The 21,897-nt window shown below is 33.6% G+C and overlaps 3 protein-coding genes across 3 annotated transcripts; 2 read left to right on the top strand and 1 right to left on the bottom strand.

The window, feature by feature from the left end:
* On the bottom strand, window positions 1-7,004 carry nubpl (nucleotide binding protein-like). Its single transcript, XM_051133531.1, has 11 exons — window positions 6,701-7,004; window positions 6,442-6,589; window positions 6,292-6,326; window positions 6,090-6,180; window positions 5,915-5,954; window positions 3,386-3,476; window positions 3,024-3,117; window positions 2,628-2,713; window positions 2,337-2,457; window positions 2,068-2,150; window positions 1-704 (listed from the first exon to the last, which is right to left on the bottom strand). Exons 1-11 carry the CDS (start codon window positions 6,830-6,832, stop codon window positions 642-644), a joined length of 984 nt encoding a protein of 327 aa, XP_050989488.1. The 5' UTR covers window positions 6,833-7,004; the 3' UTR covers window positions 1-641.
* A 16-nt stretch (window positions 7,005-7,020) lies between these two features.
* dtd2 (D-aminoacyl-tRNA deacylase 2) lies at window positions 7,021-8,006 on the top strand. Its single transcript, XM_051133536.1, has 3 exons — window positions 7,021-7,275; window positions 7,367-7,436; window positions 7,538-8,006. The coding sequence occupies exons 1-3, from the start codon at window positions 7,162-7,164 to the stop codon at window positions 7,858-7,860; spliced, it is 507 nt and encodes a 168-aa protein (XP_050989493.1). The 5' UTR covers window positions 7,021-7,161; the 3' UTR covers window positions 7,861-8,006.
* Window positions 8,007-11,332: 3,326 nt separating this feature from the next.
* On the top strand, window positions 11,333-21,573 carry pomt2 (protein-O-mannosyltransferase 2). Its single transcript, XM_051133516.1, has 21 exons — window positions 11,333-11,834; window positions 11,921-12,005; window positions 12,128-12,232; window positions 13,141-13,249; window positions 13,336-13,444; window positions 13,540-13,699; window positions 14,283-14,389; window positions 14,495-14,577; window positions 14,680-14,789; window positions 16,398-16,464; window positions 16,540-16,600; window positions 16,683-16,761; window positions 17,051-17,202; window positions 17,285-17,376; window positions 17,477-17,553; window positions 17,671-17,742; window positions 19,041-19,100; window positions 19,182-19,287; window positions 19,367-19,507; window positions 20,947-21,058; window positions 21,265-21,573. The coding sequence occupies exons 1-21, from the start codon at window positions 11,563-11,565 to the stop codon at window positions 21,368-21,370; spliced, it is 2,265 nt and encodes a 754-aa protein (XP_050989473.1). The 5' UTR covers window positions 11,333-11,562; the 3' UTR covers window positions 21,371-21,573.
* Window positions 21,574-21,897: the final 324 nt, after the last annotated feature.

Genomic DNA, 21,897 nt, shown 5'->3' with positions numbered 1-21,897 from the left:
TAATATTTGTTATTTTAAACTCTAAATAACATGAACAGTATGTCAGTGCATAAATAAAGAACATAAATTATATTACCCTAATGGGTATCTGATACCAGTTTAAATGGGTGAACAAGTTGATTAGGAAACAGCGAAAACAATACTGATATTTTCTTCAGGTCAGCAAAACTACATTAAAGGGATAGTTCACCCAAAATTTGTATTCTGTCATTAATTACTCACCCTCATGTCGTTCCAAGCCCGTAAGACCTTCATCATCTTCAGAACACAAGTTAAGATGCGTTATGGTACTCTTTTAAATGCGCATCGAAGACTGACACAGAAGAGAAGATATTGTTGAATAATGTCGTTTTTTTTCTTCGTGCACAAAAAGCATTCTCATAGCTTCATAAAAATACGGTTGAAAATTATGTCACATGGACTATTTTAACGATATCCTTACTACCTTTCTAGGCCTTGATTGTGGTAGTCATGTTGCTGTCTATGCAGGGTCAGAAGGCTCTTGGATTTCATTAAAAATATCTTAATTTGTGTTTTGAAGATGAACGAAGCTCTTACGGTTTTGGAGCGACATGAAGGTGAGTAATTAATGACAGAATTTTCATTTTTGGGAGAACTATCCCTTTAAATGTGGACATCATCTATTTTGAATGTGCCGCTAGTTGGCGTACTACTGCTGCTGCAACTCTTCTGTAAGCCTCAGCCTGCAAAACAGACAAATATGCATGAGTATATTAGTAAATGATTTCATAAATGTTATTTTAGATCAGTTCTATAAACTTTTGTTAATTGTATTCATCTGAAACTCTGTCTGATTGAAGACTGCATGTCTACATGACTATTTAGAAATAACCAAATTTTAGCATAGCTAGAAAGTCGCAAGGAGCATTTAAATTATAAAATAAAAAATAAAATATATTACAATAAATAAACAATATTTACTTTCCCATTATGTGATATATTATAATCTAATATTATATAAGTGTATAATATACAATACATATAATATATTTTATATTTTAAATTTATCAGCACATGCTACAGAGTGGTTTAAGTAATATAATAACATAAAAATTATATTAAAAGTATATTACAGTATCATATATATATATATATATATATATATATATAAATTAAATATACAATATTTGCATTTCAATTTTGAAATTTATGAACAGATGCTACCAAAGTAATATCACATTTTTGCACCCAAAGATCCTTAAAGGAGAAGTTCACTTCCGAAATGAAAATTTCCTGATAATTTACTCACCCCCATGTCATCCAAGATGTTCATGTCTTTTTTTGTTCAGTCGCAAAGAAATTACATTTTTCCAGGAAAACATTACAGAATTTTTCCCCATATAATGGATTTCAATGGGGACCAATGGGTTGAAGGTCCAAACTGCAGTTTCAATGCAGCTTCAAAGTGCTCTACACGATCCCAGCCAAAGAATAAGGGTCTTATCTAGCGCAACGATCTGTCATTTTCTAAAAAAAACATCCTTTTTAACCATAAATGCTCATCTTGCACTAGCTCAGTGATGCTCATTTGCATCTTCACGAATTACATAATCATGTTGGAAAGGTCAACATTTTTGTAAAGGGCGTTTGACTTTCTTTAAACATTTGTTTGTAAACACTAGGTCGGTACTTCCGCCTACGTCATTATTTTACATAATGCATGAGGTCAAGCTAGTGCAAGATTAGCATTTGTGATTGAAAAGCATCTAAATTTTGTTTTTTTAGAAAAACACAGATTATTTCACTAGATAAGACCCTTATTCCTTGGCTGGGATCATGTAGAGCCCTTTGAAGCAACATTAAAACTGCAATTTGGGCCTTCAATCTGTTGGCTCCCATTATAGTCCATTATATGGAGAAAATTCCTGCAATGTTTTCCTCAAAAACCTTAATTTCGTTTTGATAGTAGACAGAAAGGCATGAACATTTTGGATGACATGGGGGTGAGTAAATTACCAGGAAATTTTCATTCTGGAAGTGAACTAATCTTTTACCATAATGGAAAACAATCAAAAGCAACACAGGAATCCAGCATGATTCACTTACTTCTGGACTATCTGGGGATGACACAACCACGGGCTGTCCCTTATCTGACGTCTCCCTAATGTTGAGATGAAGAGGAATGTCCCCTGGAGTGAGAAAAGAAAAACCTTATGTTCTCACAGATTGTCCGATCCACTTGAATTAAATCTAGTTACATACAGTGTGACTTCATAATATGCATTACATCTGGTAAATATCACATTTTTTTAAAACTGTGCTTAAATACTAAAACAGTCGGTTATAATGTAATACTTCATACAAAATTGCCTTACCGAGCATCTCAACACCAAGGGTCCGAGCCAGCTCTTTAGCCCCATCTGAGCCAAAAATGTGTGTTTGATGACTGCACTTGGGACAATGGAAAACACTCATGTTTTGAACCAGACCCAGCACCTGAAAGAGCAAAAAAAAGTCTTAAATGTATATTTATAAAACAAAAAAGATAGTGATACCAATTAGATAATTTCTGTCAGCAAGAACAGCAAGTAAACTCCGTTATTCTCCACAAAAAAATAATGACAAGTTAGAGCTGGAGCCTTTAAACACAAAAGCAAATGCTTTACCGGAACGTTAACCTTTCTGAACATCTCAGCACCTCTTCGTGCATCTAGCAAGGCAATGTCTTGAGGCGTAGACACGATTACAGCGCCTGAAAGACAAAATGGACATACGTTTAGACATAAGTGGTGTATAAACCTATCAAAAAGTACTTGCGTTATGTTTAAGAGCGGTAAAAAACATTTCATAATGAATGTTTTGAATACTAGGAAATTAATGCATCCAATTCTCTCCCACCTGATACAATAAATGACAATTAAAGCTTAAATGACAATTTGAATTGGAAAAATCCATGGTGCCGTGTTGTGACTGACATTAGGTAGAATGCTTCTTTCAGACTGCAACTGATGCTAAAAAAAGGCAGGCAGACCATAAATCAGCTGTAAAATTTGTTTATTTACCTGCTATAGGAATATTCTGAGTAATAGACAGTTGGACATCTCCAGTTCCAGGTGGCATATCAATCACAAGGTAATCCAGATTCCCCCAATCTACCTGCATGGAAAAAGTCATTATAGTAGTGCAAGAAATGACAATGTTGCGTAAATTGGATTATTTTCTTAGACTGTGGAAAATGACACAATTTTATATGTAATCGGGGTACAGAATAATTTATGCACTACTACTCAAAATGTGCCGGCGGATGGAAATCAAACTTGAACTTGAAGAAATCACATCTATTTGTGTGTGTGACATTTGGGGAAAAATTGATATGTGACAAAATCCTATTATCAACAGCAATTTCCAAATCCAAATTACACACCTGTCTAATAAGTTTCTCAATAGCTGACATCACCATCAGACCCCTCCACACAATAGGTGCAACCTCTTCAACCAGAAAGCCCATTGACATACTGCAGAGGTCAGAGAAGCAAAAAGTAGGACTTTAAAGCATTTAAAAATTCAATTGTATAAAAGAAAAACAAAACTAACATGCAAAAGTTTGAGGTCAGTAAAATTTTTCAAAAGAAATAAACACACTACCAGTCAAAAGTTTATCCAAAGTAGAGTGAAAACAGTAATATTGTAAAATAATTTTACTAGTTAAAATAACTGCTTTCTATTTGAATCCATTATAAAATGTAATTTGTTTCTGTGATCAAAGCTACATTTTCAGCATCATTACTCCAGTCTTCGGTGTCACATGATCCTTCAAAAATTATTCTAATATGCTGATCTGCTGTTCAAGAAACATTTATTATTATTATTATTATTCATTTGTTAAGTCTGATATCATACGTCAGCTCTTCAGTGACTTCCGGGTCCAAACGCTCTATCATATGACACAAGAAAACAACAAACGGTGCTAATTATACACTCACAATGTGATATAATGCTAACAAAAATTAACTCCATACCAAAATCCCAGATAGCCAGATGATGAAAATATAAATATAAATAAATCAAAAAAATAATTTGTGTTGGAGACGCTGTGAGCACGGAGACTGTAGTGTACACAGTACATTTGAAAACGTTTACCTTAAATGTTTAATATGAATAAACAGTGCTCATAAGCGGCTGCTGAGACCCAGAAACAACATTCGTTGTTGTTACGTCACCACTTAACAAGCCCATTGTTATCAATATTTAAAACAGCTGCGTACATTTTTTTTTTCCAGGATTCTTTGCTGAATAGAAAGCTTCAAAGATCAGCATTTATCTGAAATAAAAAGATTTTGTAACATTATACACTGTACCATTCAAAAGCTTGGAGTCAGTATTTGTTTCTATACTTCTATGTAGCAAGGATGGTTTAAATTGATCAAAAGTAATAATAAAGACATTTATAATGTTACAAAGGATTTCTATTTCAGATAAATGATGTTCTTCTGAACTTTATATTCATCAAAGAAACCTGAAAAAATTCTACTCAGCTGTTTTCAACATAATACATTTTTTTTTTGAGCAGCAAATCAGAATATTCAAATGATTTCTGAAGGATCGTGTGACTGGAGTAATGATGCTAAAAATTCAGCTTTGAAATGCACAGGAATAAATTACATTTTACAATATATTCAAATAGAAAGCAGTTACTTTAAATAGTAAAAATATTTCAAAATTTGACTGTTTTGCTGTATTTTGGATTAAATAAATGCAGGCTTGATGAGCAGAAGAGAATTCTTTAAAAAACATTACAAATCTTACTGTTCAAAAACTTTTTTGACTGGTAGTGTACTTTAAAGACATTTGTGTTACAGAAGATTCCTCCTGCAAATAAATGACTTTTTTTGCCTCTTCTGAACTCTTAATTCAAAGACATCCTGACAACATGATAATAAGAAATGTTTCTTGAGCAGGAAATTAACATATTAGAATGATTTCCAGTGTTGGGGGTAATGCATTACAAGTAACACGGGTTACGTAATCTTATTACTTTTTTTAAGTAACTAATAAAGTAACGCATTACTTTTGAATTTCTAAGAAAATATCTGAGTTATTTTTCAAATAAGTAATGCCGGTTACTTTTTCCCCCATTTATTGATTGACAAGTCTCCTGTCAGGAAATTGGGAGTAAACATGATGTTACTGTATTCTAGACTAAATGTGAACATGCATTAATTTATCTCACTCACAAAAAACAGATTCAGTATTCCTCAAAATTAATAAAAACAGTGAAATGCAAACACAGAATATGACGCAACCCTGCAATAATTAAATATGTTAAATAAAACAAATATTATGAACTTAATCCCGTTTTATTAACCAGGGTCTTTACTGCTGACCTTCAATGATGCAATTCAGCCACACTAATAAGCAAAATTTACTTTAGATAAACTAACATTTGTGCTTCATTTTTTATAGCTGAAGAGCGATATCCTGCATAAATGTACTTTTCTTTCAGCCTAAGATGAATTCATTTCACTTTAGGTGTAAAAGGGCTTTTACATTAGAATTGTTTTATATTAAAAAGAAAGAAGCAAGCCCTGCCCAGATATAAAAAGTAACGCAACGCATTACTTTCCATAACAAGTAACGTTATTAGTTACTTTTTCAGGGAGTAACACAAAATTGTAATGCATTATTTTTAGAAGTAACTTTCCCCAACACTGATGACTTCTGAAGGATTATATGTCACTGAAAACTGGAGTAATGATGCTTTACCATAAATCACATGTTAAATTACCGTTTTTCTGTATTTTTGATCAAATACACAGTGCCTTGGTAAGTATAAAAGATTTTTAAATACATTTTGAAAATCTTACCAACCCCAAAACAAAACAAAAACATTAGAACAGCAGACTAAATAAAATAACACTCTTGCACTAGAACTATTAGTCAGGCATGCACTTACCAAGGAATTCCAAAATTCACAAGCGGTTTCATTAAGTTCTCTGAAAATAAAGAAAAAAAAATGATATGACCGACAAACTAATTTTCTTAGAAAATTATATATTAAACATATATTAATTATATATTATAAAAAACATATATTTTGTTTACAAAGCAAATGTGGCCATAAAACGTACTGTCTGTTAATTCAGGGTTTCCTTTTAGATTCATTAACTTTGGAATGGAGGGACCATAGACATCAGCATCTAGAAGACCCACTGATTTACTCTACATGCAACAGTGGTATAAAAAAAGATATTACTGATGACAAATCATCTAATAAGTGAAATAATTAGTGGTTTCAATACAATGTTTGAGATAGGTTTATTTGAATGTCACCTGATCATTAGCCGTAAGTCCAAGAGCAAGATTCACTGTGAAGACATGAGTGTTTCAGACAAATATTGGCAGCTGATCAAAGAATAAAACTGATTGGAGGTTATTGTACCATGAAAAAACAAAGGTCAATGAATGCAAAAGACAACAGACCTGCTGTTGTGGACTTTCCCACCCCTCCTTTCCCTGATGCAACAACAATGACCTTTTTGACTCCAGCTATGGGCTTCTGTTTTGGCAAACCTCGTGCCATGTGCTGCCTCTGTCTCTCCTGTAGAGCTCGGTCACCAGCGCCTGACGTCTAAACAGCAAAAAGTAGGATAATATGCATCAGCAACACTGACTAGCCTGTAATGTCGTTGGGTTTATCTATACAGAATTAATAATTAGGGCACCTGTGAGATTGACTTACCTTGAAGCGGATTTCATGTCTGTTTTGATGTAATGGAACAAATCTGGCAGGCAAATACGGTGTGCCTATAATATTTGAGGAGAATGTATATATTTGCAAAAGCTTTTTGTAGCTGTCGTGTAATTTAACCATTTTATAAACTTCCAAAGACGAGATCTCAGACTATGTCACGAGCAAAACAAAGTTTCCATGTGACACTCGTCACACTATTTCGTTTAATATAAGATTGCAAAAACAGTGCAGTTTTTCAAAACATAGTTGGCATGAGCTGTCGCGAAGTAGCGTCGGACTGTCGTCGACTGTTGATGACGTATAATGTTTGGATTTACACGCGGAAACGGAACCTTGTGTAGTTCCATAGTTCATTTGTATAACCAATGAGTTCGTGAAGTTCATTCAGAATAGACGTGTAATTCGGAATTAAATTGATCGCTCGGCAGTTTTCGGCTTATTTCGTAGCGATGTCTGAGAGAGCAGATAACGACATGAAAGCGCGAGTGGTTCTCCAGCAATGTTTGCATGCACGACTGCAGGTCAAACCTCCAGATGCTGACAGTGAAGCTGAATGGGTTGAGGTATCGAAAAATAATTAAATAATTACTATTAACCACTATTCCATTTTTGTCCAAATACTGACCTGTCCGGTGTATTATCCTTATTATTCAGATTAATAGAGGAATGGTTATCTACATCTGCTTTTTCAAAGGTGCAACGGAAGATATAATTCCCAAAATGGGTATGCAATTTCTCCTTAAAACACACTGTATGCAGGAGTTGTGAAATGTAATATAAAAATGTATTTAATAAGAGTTTAATTTACATTTTTTCCCCACACAGTGAACACACTGCTGAACATGAAGCTTTGTGAGACAGAATCTGGAAAGTACACCTCAGTCCTTCAGCTACCTGGAAGTGTTCTCATAGTACCTCAAGCTACGCTTGGAGGAAAACCTAAAGGGAAAGGGATGCAGTACCATGGCAACATTGGGAAAGACGAAGGCTTGAAGCTCTACGACAGCTTTGTGTCTCATTGTCAGAAAGAACTCTCAGCCTGCAAAAACAGCGACACTGTTACAGAGGTCAAACATGGAACGTATGGAAACAGACAAGTCCTGAAGCTGGATACAAATGGACCTTATACTCATCTAATGGAGTTTTAAGAATTATGACATTTTCATGTGTTTGTAAATCAGTAATATATGGGTGTATGAAGGACATTGGCCTATATGGATTATTCAGAAGTTTAAAAAAGTCTGATAATACACATTTATAGCTCCACTCCTTATTAAAATATATGTAATGCATACACTTGGTGTCTGGTTCTGTTTTCGTGTTACGTTGTATTGTGATTCTTCTGTATTTTTTTGAATATATACTATCAGTCAAAAGTTTTTGAACAGTAAGATTTTTAATGTTTTTAAAGAATTCTCTTCTGCTCACCAGGCCTGCATTGATTTAATCCAAAAAACAGCAAAATCAGTAATACTGTGAAATATTTTTACTGTATAAAATAACTGCTTTCTATTTGAATATATTAAAAATGTAGTTTATTCCTGTGATCAAAGCTAAAGCATCATTACTCCAGCCTTATCACATGATCCTTCAGAAATCATTCTAATATGCTGGTTTGCTGTTTATTATTATTACACTGTGCGCAGAATTATTAGGCATGCTGATATTCTGGTCATATTTTTTTTCCAAACACATTTTACCAATTCCAAACCCCATCAGTCTTAATAACTACTGTTAATTTTGTATTTAATCATTTGTAAGTGATATATAACTGTCCGTGAAGGCTGGAAGTGAAAAACTCCTTATATTCAGGTGTGCATAATTATTAGGCATGTTTTCTTTTACAGATAAAATGAGTCAAAAAAGAGATTTAACCCAGACTGAAAAGTCCAAATGATTAAATGCCCATGAAAGAATGCAATACTAATGCATTACAAGAATTTGCAAAGTTAAGGCTTGACCATTGGACAGCGAAATGTTTGTTGAGTCTGCATGGTCAGAAAAAACAGGTGGAGAAGAAAAGATGCATGTTAACTGCAAAAGAATTAGGAATTAAGGTGAAGAATTAGGGGTGACACCATCAGGAACCGTTTAGTCTCCAGCGCCACCATTTTCCAGAACTGCAACCTACCTGGAGTCTTCAGAAGTACAATGTGTCAGGTTCTCAGAGACTTTGCTTGGTAAAAAATCCTAGTTTTTTTTTGTTTTTTTTTTTTTTTTTTATAGGCTTTATAGACAGATAAGTTGAGAGTGACTCTTGAAGGGCAAGCATCACATTCTCTTGTACCTCTGATTCAAGAATTTATCTTCCAAAATCTGGCAGTAAGTTTTGGGAGTTCATGTTTAGTCTCCTATCCTGAAAAGTCTGACTTGCAGAGATGGACTAAAATGAACTCCCAAAACTTACTGCCAGATTTTGGAAGATAAATTCTTGAATCAGAGGTACAAGAGAATGTGATGCTTGCCCTTCAAGAGTCACTCTCAACTTATCTGTCTATAAAGCCTATAAAAAAAACTGTCTTCTTATTAAGTCAGGGACATTTTTTAGGATTTTTTACCAAGCAAAGTCTCTGAGAACCTGACACATTGCACTTCTGAAGACTCCAGGTAGGTTGCAGTTCTGGAAAATGGTGGCGCTGGAGACTAAACGGTTCCTGATGGTGTCACACCTAATTCTTCACCTTAATTCCTAATTCTTTTGCAGTTAACATGCATCTTTTCTTCTCCACCTGTTTTTTCTGACCATGCAGACTCAACAAACGTTTCGCTGTCCAATGGTCAAGCCTTAACTTTGCAAATTCTTGTAATGCATTAGTATTGCATTCTTCTCATGGGCATTTAATAATTTGGACTTTTCAGTCTGGGTTAAATCTCTTTTTTGACTCATTTTATCTGTAAAAGAAAACATGCCTAATAATTATGCACACCTGAATATAAGGAGTTTTTCACTTCCAGCCTTCACGGACAGTTATATATCACTTACAAATGATTAAATACAAAATTAATAGTAGTTATTAAGATTGTTGTGGTTTGGAATTGGTAAAATGTGCTTGGGAAAAAAATATGACCAGATTATCAGCATGCCTAATAATTATGCACGCAGTGTATTATTGTTATCAGTATTTAAAACAGTACTTTTTCAGGATTCTTTGATGAATAGAAAGATGCAAAGATCAGCATTAATCTAAAATAAAAAGCTTTTGTAACATCATACACTATACCAGAAAAGCTTCGTCAGCATATATATTTTTGTCTGGGAAAGAAATTATAGAAATCAATACTTCTATTTAGCAAGGATGCTTGAAATTGATCAAAAGTGATGATTAAGACATTTATGATGTCACAAAAGATTTCTATTTCAGATAAATGCTGTTCTTCTGCACTTTCTGTTCATCAAAGAAACCTGAAAAAAATCTACTCAGCTGTTTTTTAACATAAAAAATGTTTTGAGCAGCAAATCAGAATATTAGAATGATTTCTGAAGAACATCACAGGAGTAATGATGTTAAAAATGTAGCTTTAAAATCACATGAATAAATTACATTTTAAAATATATTCAAATAGAAAACAGTTGCGATCTAAAATAGTCCATAAATCAGCTGTAATATTTGTTTATTTGGCTGGTTTTCAAATATAGTTGGACATCTCCAGGTCCAGATAATCCAGATTTACCCAATACCCATATAAAAAGTCATTACAGTAAAGGTAAAATAATGTTGCATGAATTGAATCTTTTCATTTGGACTGCAGAAAATTATACAAATTTTATTATTAGTAGTAAATTACAGTTTTTTACACGCACACACTAATATATACACTACCGTTCAAAAGTTTGGGGTCAGTAAGACTTGTAATAGTCTTTAAAGAAGTCTCTTATGCTCATCAAGGCTGCATTTATTTGATTAAAAATATAGAAAAAAAACAGTAATATTGCAAAATGATTTTACAATATAAAATAATGTTTTTTATTTTAACATACTTTAAAATAGAATTTATTCCTGTGATGAAAAGCTGAATTTTTATCAGCTGTTACTCCAGTCTAAAGTGTCACATGATCCTTCAGAAATCATTCTAATATGTGGATTTATTATTAGAATGATCAATGTTGGATAATATCAACAGTTGTGCTGCCAAATATTTTTTGGAACCTGTAATTTTTTTTTTCAGGATTCTTTCATGAATAACAATTTTAAAAAGTAGTGTTTATTCAAAATATAAATATTTTATAACAATGTAAATTATTTATTATTAACTTTTAATAAACTTTTAATTATTAACTTAATACATCCTTGGTGAATAAAAGTATTAATTTCTTAAAAAAAAAAAGAAAGAAACAATAAAAATGTACTGACCCCAAACTTTTGAAAGGTAGTGTAAACCTAAAGAAATTGCGCTTTAAAAACAGACCTGCTATTTATAAAAACATTATGCAAACATAAAAAGCCTATTTTAATATCAGAACCTCACAAATCTTTCTCGACGTGTGGTTTTGCTCATCCATATTGATCTGTGAATGCCACGCCACGCATTGGATTCTCTGTGCCCGCATGTTCTTCTCCTGTCCAGCAGGTGACAGTAAAGTGCAGACATTTCCAATATCTCCCAAACCAACAATCCAGAACAGTTTATGGACAAGCACAACAAACGTGAGCTGGAAAGCGTTAGGATCCATGCAGTAATGAGCAAGACACGTTCTCACTCAGTGACATGTCAGCACGGCCAGACTGCAAGGGTTTAAATCCTGCACGGATTAATGTTTTATCAACTAAACTGTGCCACTGAAGGAACTGTCTTTATAGTGGATTCGCTACTTTGATAATGACTCATTGTCTTTATTAAGAAAGCTGCTAATGGACGGCAGACAGAAGGAGCATTACACTCAAAGACAAGACACATCAGCTCTCAGACATCGAAAAACATGTAAGACAATCGAGGGGGCTGAGTGCCTCTCTCAGCCTTCTATTGAGGCTTCTAACGGGGCGAATAAAAGGATCCCCAAACGAGGAGGACACCTCAGTTCTCCTTCCAGAGATGATCATGTGTCAGTTTTTACTCTGGTCCTGGTGCTTGTGCTTTCTGTGTCTACACGCTTTTACAAAATCAGTGAACCTGCACATGTATGGTGAGTCCAGTATTAGATGTGAAATTGTGATTGTATCCCACCCTAGTATCAATGCACGATTAATAAACATTATGGTCCATTTGCAGCTGGGATGAGACTCATTTTGGAAAAATGGGAAGCTATTACATTAATCGCACCTTCTTCTTTGATGTCCATCCACCACTTGGAAAGGTATGGGTTTCAGTGCATCTCTACAACCCTGCTTAGTTGTAATATAATGTGAGTTATTTTGTTAGTTTTTGTGTCGTTTGTAGTGTGTGACTCAAAAGGATGCTTTTACATTCCTCACTCAGATGCTGATCGGCCTTGCTGGATACCTGACGGGCTACGATGGGACCTTTCCGTTTATAAAACCAGGGGACAAATATGAGCACCACAACTATTGGGGGATGAGAGCGGTAAATCCCAGTTCATTTGATTCATATCATTAAGAGTTCGTTTTAAATTTTAATGTAATTTCAGTTATATAATAATTGCAGTTTATTCTTTAAAATTGTTATATATTGTTTTTGTATTTGAATTTAAATTGTAGACATTTTAAAACTTAAAAAACCCTAAACCTACAGACCCAAATATTTAAATGGTAGTGTATAATAATTATTCTATTAAAATATTTAATATATACACTGCCATTCAAAAGTTTGGGATCGGTACGATTTTTAATTTTTTAAAGAAGTTTCTTATGCTCATCAATGCTGTGCTCAATACAGAAGAAAAAACATTAATATTGTGAAATATTGCAATTTATTATAACAGTTTTCTATTTTATTATATAACATAAAATATATTTTTTTTGTTAAATTTTCCACATCATTACTCTAGTCTTCTTGTTTTTTTTTTTATATATTTTTTTAGTTATTATCAGCATATTAGAATGATTTCTAAATGATTATGTGTAACTGAAATAATGGTTGGTGTAATGGCTGCTGAAAAGTTTTTCATCAGAGGAATTAATTATATTTTAAGATATATCAAAATAGAACATTTTAAATTCTAATGATATTTCACGTTATTAATGTTTTTTCTGTATTTATGATCAAATAAATGCAGACTTTGTGAGCAGAAGAGACTTCTTTAAAAAACAAAAAATCTTACTGATCCCAAAGATTTGAATGTTAGTATATTTATTTATTTATTTATTTATTTATTTTTAAATACATTTTTTATTCAAATATAATACATTAGCATGGGCATCATACACCAAAATGCAAAATTCTTTAAAATACTTTTTTATTTTATGTTTTTTTTTTTTTGCATTGCTATTCTATCATTCTTTACTCCCTGTGATGAATTCCTTTGTGTTTAGTTTTGTGCAGCTCTTGGTTCCTGTCTTCCTCCTTTTGCCTTCCTTATTGTTCTGGAGTTGTCACACTCTACACCAGCAGCTCTCATCGCAGCCTCTCTGCTTGTCTTTGGTGAGTGTGGTAGTGATCAATTACATAGATCTTACCTGTATACAGTGAGACTTTTACTATCTGAATCAACTGAATCTATTTTACAGACACTGGCTGCATCACCCTGTCTCAGTACATACTCCTGGATCCCATTCTAATGTTTTTCATCATGGGCTCTGTTCTGTGCATGGTCAAATTCAACACACAGAGACTCAGGTAGAGGAATCTGAAGCATCTCTCTGTGTAGCTTTACGATTTGAGTTTTGTGTATCTAATATCTAATATAGTGCAATTTTCTTTCTTGTCTTTAGGCCTTTCAGCTTCTCCTGGTGGTTCTGGCTGCTTCTGACGGGGGTCTGCCTCTCTGGGTCTCTGGGGGTCAAGTTTGTAGGGCTGTTTGTCATTCTCTTGGTGGGAATTAACACGGCGTTTGATCTGTGGAGCCTGCTTGGGGACGTCAGCTTGTCTCTGGTATAAATGAGAACCTGTTGCAAGATTGAGTTTAGTCCTAAATATATACACTATTCAAAAGTTTGGGATCAGTCAGGTTTTTGAAAGAAGTCTCTTGTGTTCATCAAAGACTGCATTTATTTGATCAAAAATACAGTGCAAACGGTAATACTGTGAAATATTACAAATTAAAATAACTGTTTACTGTGTGAATATATCATAAAATGTAATTTCTGTAATGTCAAAGCCCAGCAGAGTTTATTCCAGTCTTCAGTGTCACATGATCCTTCAGAAATTATTCTAATATGCTGGTGTGCTGCTCAATAAACATCACTTATTATTATTATTATTATTATTATTATTATTATTATTATTATTATTACTAATGTTGGAAACAACTGTGCTTTTGTGGAAACCATAATACTTCGAATTTTTTAATTTTTATTTATTTGAAATAAATAATATCTTTTGTAAAATTGTAAAAGTCTTCACTGTCACTTGATCAATTTAATGCATCCTTGCTGAGAAAAAAAATCGTACTGATTTCAAATTTTTGAACATTAGTGCATGTTGTGAATGAAAATATTTTCTCGTTTTTCACTAGGTGGATTTTGGGAAGCATTTATTAGCTCGAGTTTTCGGGTTGATAATGCTCCCATTGTTCCTGTACACTACAATATTTGCCGTCCACTTCATTGTCTTAAACAGAAGGTATGTTGAAGCCAATATTAATGTTCTGTTCTGTTATTAAAGCAATTAATTGGTCATTAATGCAATAAAATAAAATGTTAAAGCTTTGTTCTTTTCGATACACAGCGGTCCTGGGGATGGTTTCTTCAGCTCTGCTTTCCAGTCTCGCTTGATTGGAAACAATCTGCACAATGCCTCCATGCCAGAGTGTAAGAACCACTTGAGCTCAATATTTGGCATTTTTACTGCTCATGTTTCTTTTATTACTTTTTTTACTTTTTTGGGGGGCTTGTGCTCCTCTTTCCATACAGATCTGGCATATGGCTCTGTCATAACTGTGAAGAATCTGCGAATAGCAGGAGGGTATCTGCACTCTCACTGGCACCTTTACCCAGAAGGGGTTGGAGCTCACCAGCAGCAGGTAAGTTCACTCGCATTTACTCTTAACTGACAGCTAGTCTCAGCCTCAGGTGATGAGCGCTTCACGATAAAAAAAAAAAAAAAACTAAAGCTGTATTTTCAAATGTATGTGAAATATTCATAGTTCACTGCACAAAAACTTTAAAATACGTTCAAGAATTTTAGACACTAGTCTGTTATTATATTTTCAAGTAACTAGTAACACATTACTTTTAATTTACAAGAAAATATCAACACCAGTTACTTTGTTTGTTTTTTTTAATTTATTGCCTGACAGCTCTCTTGTCCCCATGTTGAGAGAAATCAGGAGTAAATGCAGAGGCATTGTGTGCACTGCATAAATATGATGTTACTGTAGTTCTAGACTAAATGTGAACATGCATTAATTTATCTCACAAATTCAGTATTCCTCAAAATGAATAAAAACAGTGAAATGCAAACCTGCAAAATGATGCAAACTTGCAATAGGCCTAATTAAATATGTTAAATAACACAGATGTCCTTTATGTATTTAATGCCATTTTATTAACCAATATCTTTGCTGCTGATCTTTGATGATCCAATTCAACCATACTAATCAAAAATTCCTTTAGATAAACTAACATTAACACTTTCTTCTCCTGCGTTTTACTGTATAGACATGATTTTTTTTTTCCTTCAGCCTTAGGTGTATTCACTTCACTTTTGGTGTGAAAGGGCTTTTACATTTGCCAAAAATACCACTTTTTTATTTTTTTATTAAAAACAAGCAAACCCTGCCCAGATTTAAAAAGGAACACAAAAGTAATGTAATGCATTACTTTTCATAATCAGTAACTAAGTAAGGTAATTAGTTACTTTTCTATGGAGTAACGCAATGTTGTAATGCATTACTTTTAAAAGTAATTTTAAAAGTTGCTTTACCTGTCAGTCATATAGCATCTTTGGTAGGCCTTGGCCATTCAAATCAGCCAAGGTTCCCAGACCTTCTGCTACAAGAGACGAAGGCTAATGATACACTAGACAACTTTTTTGAGCAATTTTGACAGGCAGCTTTTTTTAAACAGTATTGCTTGGGCATTTTACCACTGAGAATGGGTAATAAATTTATATCTGGATAATTTAGATCAGCTGGTTGCCCTTTGAAGGCAACATTTCCCAAAGTTACCAGGCAGAACTGCTCAAAAAGTTGCCTTGTGTATCATCAGCCTAACAGACAGATAGACAACAGTACTATAGTAACAATATCTGGAAGCTTTCAAGATGAAAAACTGGGGTAAGTAAGAAAATATTAGGCAGCACACTGTTATCACTGTCAACACTGATGAAGATGATAATAAAGAACTGTTTCCTGAGAAGCAAATCATCATATTAAAATGATTTCTGAAGGATCATGTGACAAATGGCTTCTGAAAATGTAGCTTTGGCATCACAGGAGTAAATTACATTTTAAAATAGAATAAAACTGTTCTTTTAAATTATAATAATATCTCACAGTATCACCGTTTTTACTGATTACATAAATGCAGCCTTGGTGCTATAGTAGTGTATCTATAAGTGATATGTGACTTGAATTTCGTATTTATTTATTCTGTTAGGTGATTGCTGTTTTCAATTTTACCTCCTATAGGTTACAGCCTATTTGCACAAAGATTATAACAACCTGTGGTTAGTCAAGAGACCAGACAACTCTGACGGTGAGTTCTTGTACATGTTTGCATTATATTTCTAGATACACACTGCACAAGAATCAATAACACCTGTTCTCTAAGATCTCACAGGGCCAGCAGAACTGGTACGACATGGTGACATAATTCGACTGGAACACAAAGAGTACGTATCAGGTCTTTGTAAAAGTAACATAATAATGATTGAAAAGAATGACATGAACTGTTAGTTTGATTTTCTTCATCAGAACTACAAGAAATCTTCATAGTCATTTCCATGAAGCCCCACTGACCAAAAAACACCTGCAGGTTACCGGTTACGGCATTGTGAGTACTGTAGTTTTTTTTTTTTTAACTAGTTGTTACCATTCATTCATTCATTATAATGTTTTGGCATGTCCCACTATGTCCCAGTATCAGTTGATTAGGTGGGTTTTTGTTCTGTCAGCATTGATTTAGCTTTGTTTTGATTTATTTTTAATTTTTTGATTGACTCATTGCCAGTAAAAAGATGACCTTGTACTTCTAGATGACCTCAACATAACTTTAAACCCCCAAATGAATGTTGATGATTTTTATATAGCATATGTCAAACAATAATGGCTTTTCATTTCAGAATGGAAGTGGAGACGTGAATGACTTGTGGCAGGTGGAGGTTTGTGGAGGGAAGAAAGGAGATCCGGTGAAGGTGCTGCGTAGTAAAGTGCGTTTTCTCCATCGCTCTACAGGCTGCGTGCTCTGCTCCTCTGGAAAGACCCTTCCCAAATGGTGAGAGTGTTTATTCAGCAAAAACCTCAGATCTGGTCTGTAGTGCATAACACACAGAAAACTGGATTTTACTCTTTTCCAGGGGATGGGAGCAAGTGGAGGTCACATGTAGCCCATATGTCAAAGAGACCCCCAACACACAGTGGAACATTGAGGATCACGTCAACCCTAAACGTGTGTTCATATAGCTACTTTTTAAAAATACAGTAATAGGCAGAAATGTGCTATTGGATGGGTTTTATTTAACTGTTTGTGCATCTTTTTATGTCTGCAGTGCCCAACATCAGTCTTGCAGTGCTCAAACCAACTTTCCTGGAGATCCTCTGGGAGTCTCATATTGTGATGATCAGGGTAAGATCCTTCTAAAGGAAAATCTACCCCTTAAATCATTGTTTTTGCATCAGAATGGGTTATGAATTAAACTATATGGGGTTAAGTTTAGTAAAACTTTTAATTATTTTTGTTTAGGGAAACAGTGGTTTGAAGCCTAAAGACAATGAGATGAACTCTAAGCCCTGGCACTGGCCCATCAACTATCAGGTATGTTGTGTAAAAAGTGTTAGTTTAAAGAAAACCACTATTTTGTTACTTTTCTATTATTGATATATTATTGTAATATTTATTAATATTTTGAAACAGCTTTATTTTTTTCATTTTTTTCATTTTTTGCTTTTAGTTTTAGTAGTTTCATGTGCTTTTGTCATTTGTACTAAATGTTTATATTAGATGTATATTATATAAAAGTTTTATTTTTAGTAATTTCAGCGCTTTACCTCATTTCAAATTTATTTCAGATTTTATTTCTATTGAAAAATTCTAATTAAAATGTTTTCTATTAATTGAGTTTTATAGACCAATTTAGAGTAGACATCACAGTGACGTCACTTGCAGCTGCGTGCACATAGTGGTTGCAGAAAAACACTAGTAACAAGTCGAGGTAAATGGGTAAAATTCATGGAATAAGAGGAAAAAAATATTTTTGAATGCAAATTATTTTTATGGAATACTGTCGTCAAAGATGTAATTTGAAGCTAAACGCAGACATTTAAACGGATATACTATGGATTAAAACTGCTATGGTTACTCTACTTTTTAAAGCATAAATTTGATTTAAACAATAGATCTACATAATATTCACATATGCTCTTCATAGGGGACGTATTGTATTAGCCCTTCAGTTACAGCATGAAATATTATTTAAACCTATTACTATTAACATTTTACATAACATTTATTTTATCTCATAATTCTGGCTTTTTTTTTCTCATAAATGCAAGTTTATATCTCATAATTCGAGCTTTATAATTTGATTTAACTCAAAAACCGTAAGTTTGGAAGGGATATAAACTTTGAGCCAAGGGGAAAAGAGAGAATGACGAGTTGTTTTTCCTTATTAGAATTGTGAGATATAATCTTGGAATTGTGAGAATAAAGTCAGAGTTTTGAAATATCAAATCAAATTTACCTTTTTTTTTATTCTTTTATTCCGTGGCTCCATTGACTGTTGACTTAATCCGCCTAGAAATACGTCATCCTTATTTCGGATCTGTAAGACTACCCACTATCTAACATCAATTTCGTTGAATAACAGTGCTTATTGCTGGGTGACAAGCTCTTGTAATATGCAGAGAACATTTTGAAAATGACATCTAATCAATATAATCTATAATCTTTTTAAATCTAACTATTTTGTACTGTATCCATGTAATTCTCTAGCGGTAAAGACTATCTCTCCAGGGTTTTCTGCAACCGTGATGCGCGCTCATCCCAAATGTTTACAAACCGAACATTTAGTTTACACTAACAAACATCTCATTATTATTAATTTTTCATAATAGGGTTTGAGGTTTTCTGGTGTGAATGAGACCGAGTACCGTGTTTATCTTCTCGGAAACCCTGTAAGTGTCTGAGTTTTTTATTTCCTCTGTTTTCTAAGATCTCTTGTCGTATCATTACTGAAGATCATATTTAATCCTTAGGTCATCTGGTGGCTGAATCTCTTGAGTCTGGCTCTGTTTGTTTTAATGCTGACTGTGGCGTCTTTAGCAACACAGAGAGGAGTGAAGATGGAGGGAATGAGAAAAGGTAAGCAGCACTACATATTGTGCAGTACTTAAAAAGAGCCAATTAGAAGCAGTCTAAAACAGCTGATGTTGTCTTTCAGTGCACTGTCGCACTCTCATGGAGGGTGGTGGGATGCTGCTTTTGGGTTGGCTCTTACACTACCTCCCGTTCTACATAATGGGTCGCATACTCTACTACCACCATTATTTTCCTGCCATGTTGTTCAGCAGTATGCTCACAGGTACGACAGCAAACAAGAAAACCAAAGTCATCCTCTATTCAAAGATATTCTATCAAACTGTTTTTCTATGGATTTCATTTTCCAGTGCATTTGTCTAATAGTTTATGCTGCAGTCAGAGTTGCCATCTTGTAATTATAATATTGTTAAAGGAATAGTTTGCCCAAAAATAAACATTTGCTGAAAATGTATTCACCTTCAGGCCATCCAAGATATAGATATGGAGAAATTTACACTGACATTTGCTCACCAGTGGATCCTCTGCAGTGAATGGGTCCCATCAGAATGAGTCAAAACAGCTGAAAACATTTAGAATTGTTTTTTGACTGCTGTCACTTGCTTGATCTGTGCATATTTCTCTCGTGATATAGTCAAGATGACTTTTTCAGTAGAAAAAGCAATTTTATGGATAGAGGACTTGTATTTTAGCTGGACGTTGGAATGGTTTGAAGTTAAAAACATCTTAAAGTGATAGTTCATTAAAAAATTAAGCAATTAACCCATGATTTACTCACACTCAAGCTATCATAGGTGCGTATAACTTTCTTTTTTCTGATGACTACAATCGAAGTTATATTAAAAAAATGTCCTGGCTCTTCCAGACTTTATAATGGCAGTGGATGGCTGTTGTCCAATAAAGTGCATCCCTCTATCATAAAAAATGTTCCACATCTCTGGGGGGTTAAAAAAGGCTTTCTGAAGCAAATCGATGCGTATCAGTAACACCTTATTTTTTTTTTTTTTTTTAAGGTTCATTAGTTAACTACATTAGTTAACATGAACTAAGAATGAACAATACTTCTACAGTGTTTATTAATCTTAATGTTAATTTCACCATTTACTAATGCATTATTAAACAGGAATACATAGTGTAATAAATGTATTGTTCATTGTTCAGTTATGTTAGTTAATAAATTAACTAATGTTAACAAATGACACCTTTTTTGTAAAGTGTTAATGTAATCTTAAAACTAATCTCCTCACAGCATTTCTATAATCTGTAATCAGGGGTTTCTAAAATTTGGCTTTATTATATTAATAAAGATGGATGAGTGCACACTTTAACACTTTATCAACAGCCATTCACTGCCATTATAAAGCTTGGAAGAGCCAGGACATTTATAATATAACTCTGAACTATCCCTTTAATTAATTTGTTTCTTATAAACATGCAGCTTTTTGTTTCCCAAGACATTGATGGACTGCAGTTGTGTGGATTACTGGTGAATCATAGTGATGTTTTTATCAGTTATTTGGACTCTCATTCTAACGGCACCCATTCACTACAGATGATCCAGTGCTATGGATATGGATAAATATTCCAAATCTGTTCCAAAAAAATATAAAACCATCTACAAGTTGTACATTTTGCAGCATTAATAAGCCTATTAATATACAACATTATCTGAATTGACACATTTATTTACCTTCTTTATTTAAGGTATAACTCTGGACATCTTCCTCCAGAATTTACAGCTTCTCTTTAGTTCGTCCATATCCCATCATCTTGTGAGGGGAGGACAGTGTATACTTCTGTTGGGGTTCATCTACAGGTAAAGATCTACAATATTTAAATGTAGTTGTTTTTCCACTCACCTCATTTTTTTATGCCTTTATTATTTTTAATTCTACATCATTTCTTGTTGGAAATGAATAAAGTATATTCATTTTATCTAATGCCAAAAATGTGCAAATGTTCTGTGTCAAATTCAGTACAGTTCTAGCATTGATCTCACACTTGAATTTCTGCTTGTTTCAGCTTTTATCTCTTCCACCCTCTCTCCTATGGCATGAGGGGGCCGCTGGCACATGACCCTGCCTCCTCCATGGCTGGCCTCAAGTGGATGGAATCCTGGGAATTTTAGACAATTTTAGACAGTTTTGAAGTGTCCAGGATTTCATAATGTGTTTTTAACCATTTCAGATGTTACATGTTGACTAGCTCATTTCATTGCGGAAGGACAACCTTGATTCTTCTGTTAGGCTGTGATGAAACTTTTAAAATAGTATTTTAAAGTTATAATGTTTTACAGTTGTGTATTTTACAATAAAGTTTGATGGTGTTTAACTGCTGTATCTGGACTGAACTAAATTAACAAAAGTGCCTTTCAGGTTTCAGATTTAAAGATGCTAAATGATGTATAAAAGATCCACTCCTTCAGCTGTGTTTTGTACATTTCGTTTGTTTCTACAATCACAATAAAGTGGCTTTGTTTTAGCCACAAATGACTTTATCCATAAGCAGAAATATCTGTTGATCTCAAACAGTCTTTCAATGTCTGGTCCTTTGTCTCTAAATTTTACATATTAAAGAATATCACTGCAGATATTAACTTTATACACTAAAATGTTGATAAAGCATAAAATTGTGGTCTATTTGTAATAATTCCCT

This window comes from Labeo rohita, chromosome 17 (assembly GCF_022985175.1).
Source record: "Labeo rohita strain BAU-BD-2019 chromosome 17, IGBB_LRoh.1.0, whole genome shotgun sequence".
NCBI classification, from domain to species: domain Eukaryota; kingdom Metazoa; phylum Chordata; class Actinopteri; order Cypriniformes; family Cyprinidae; genus Labeo; species Labeo rohita.
The sequence above is the reverse complement of the archived record's forward strand: the minus strand, read 5'-3'. Positions and strand labels throughout refer to the sequence as shown.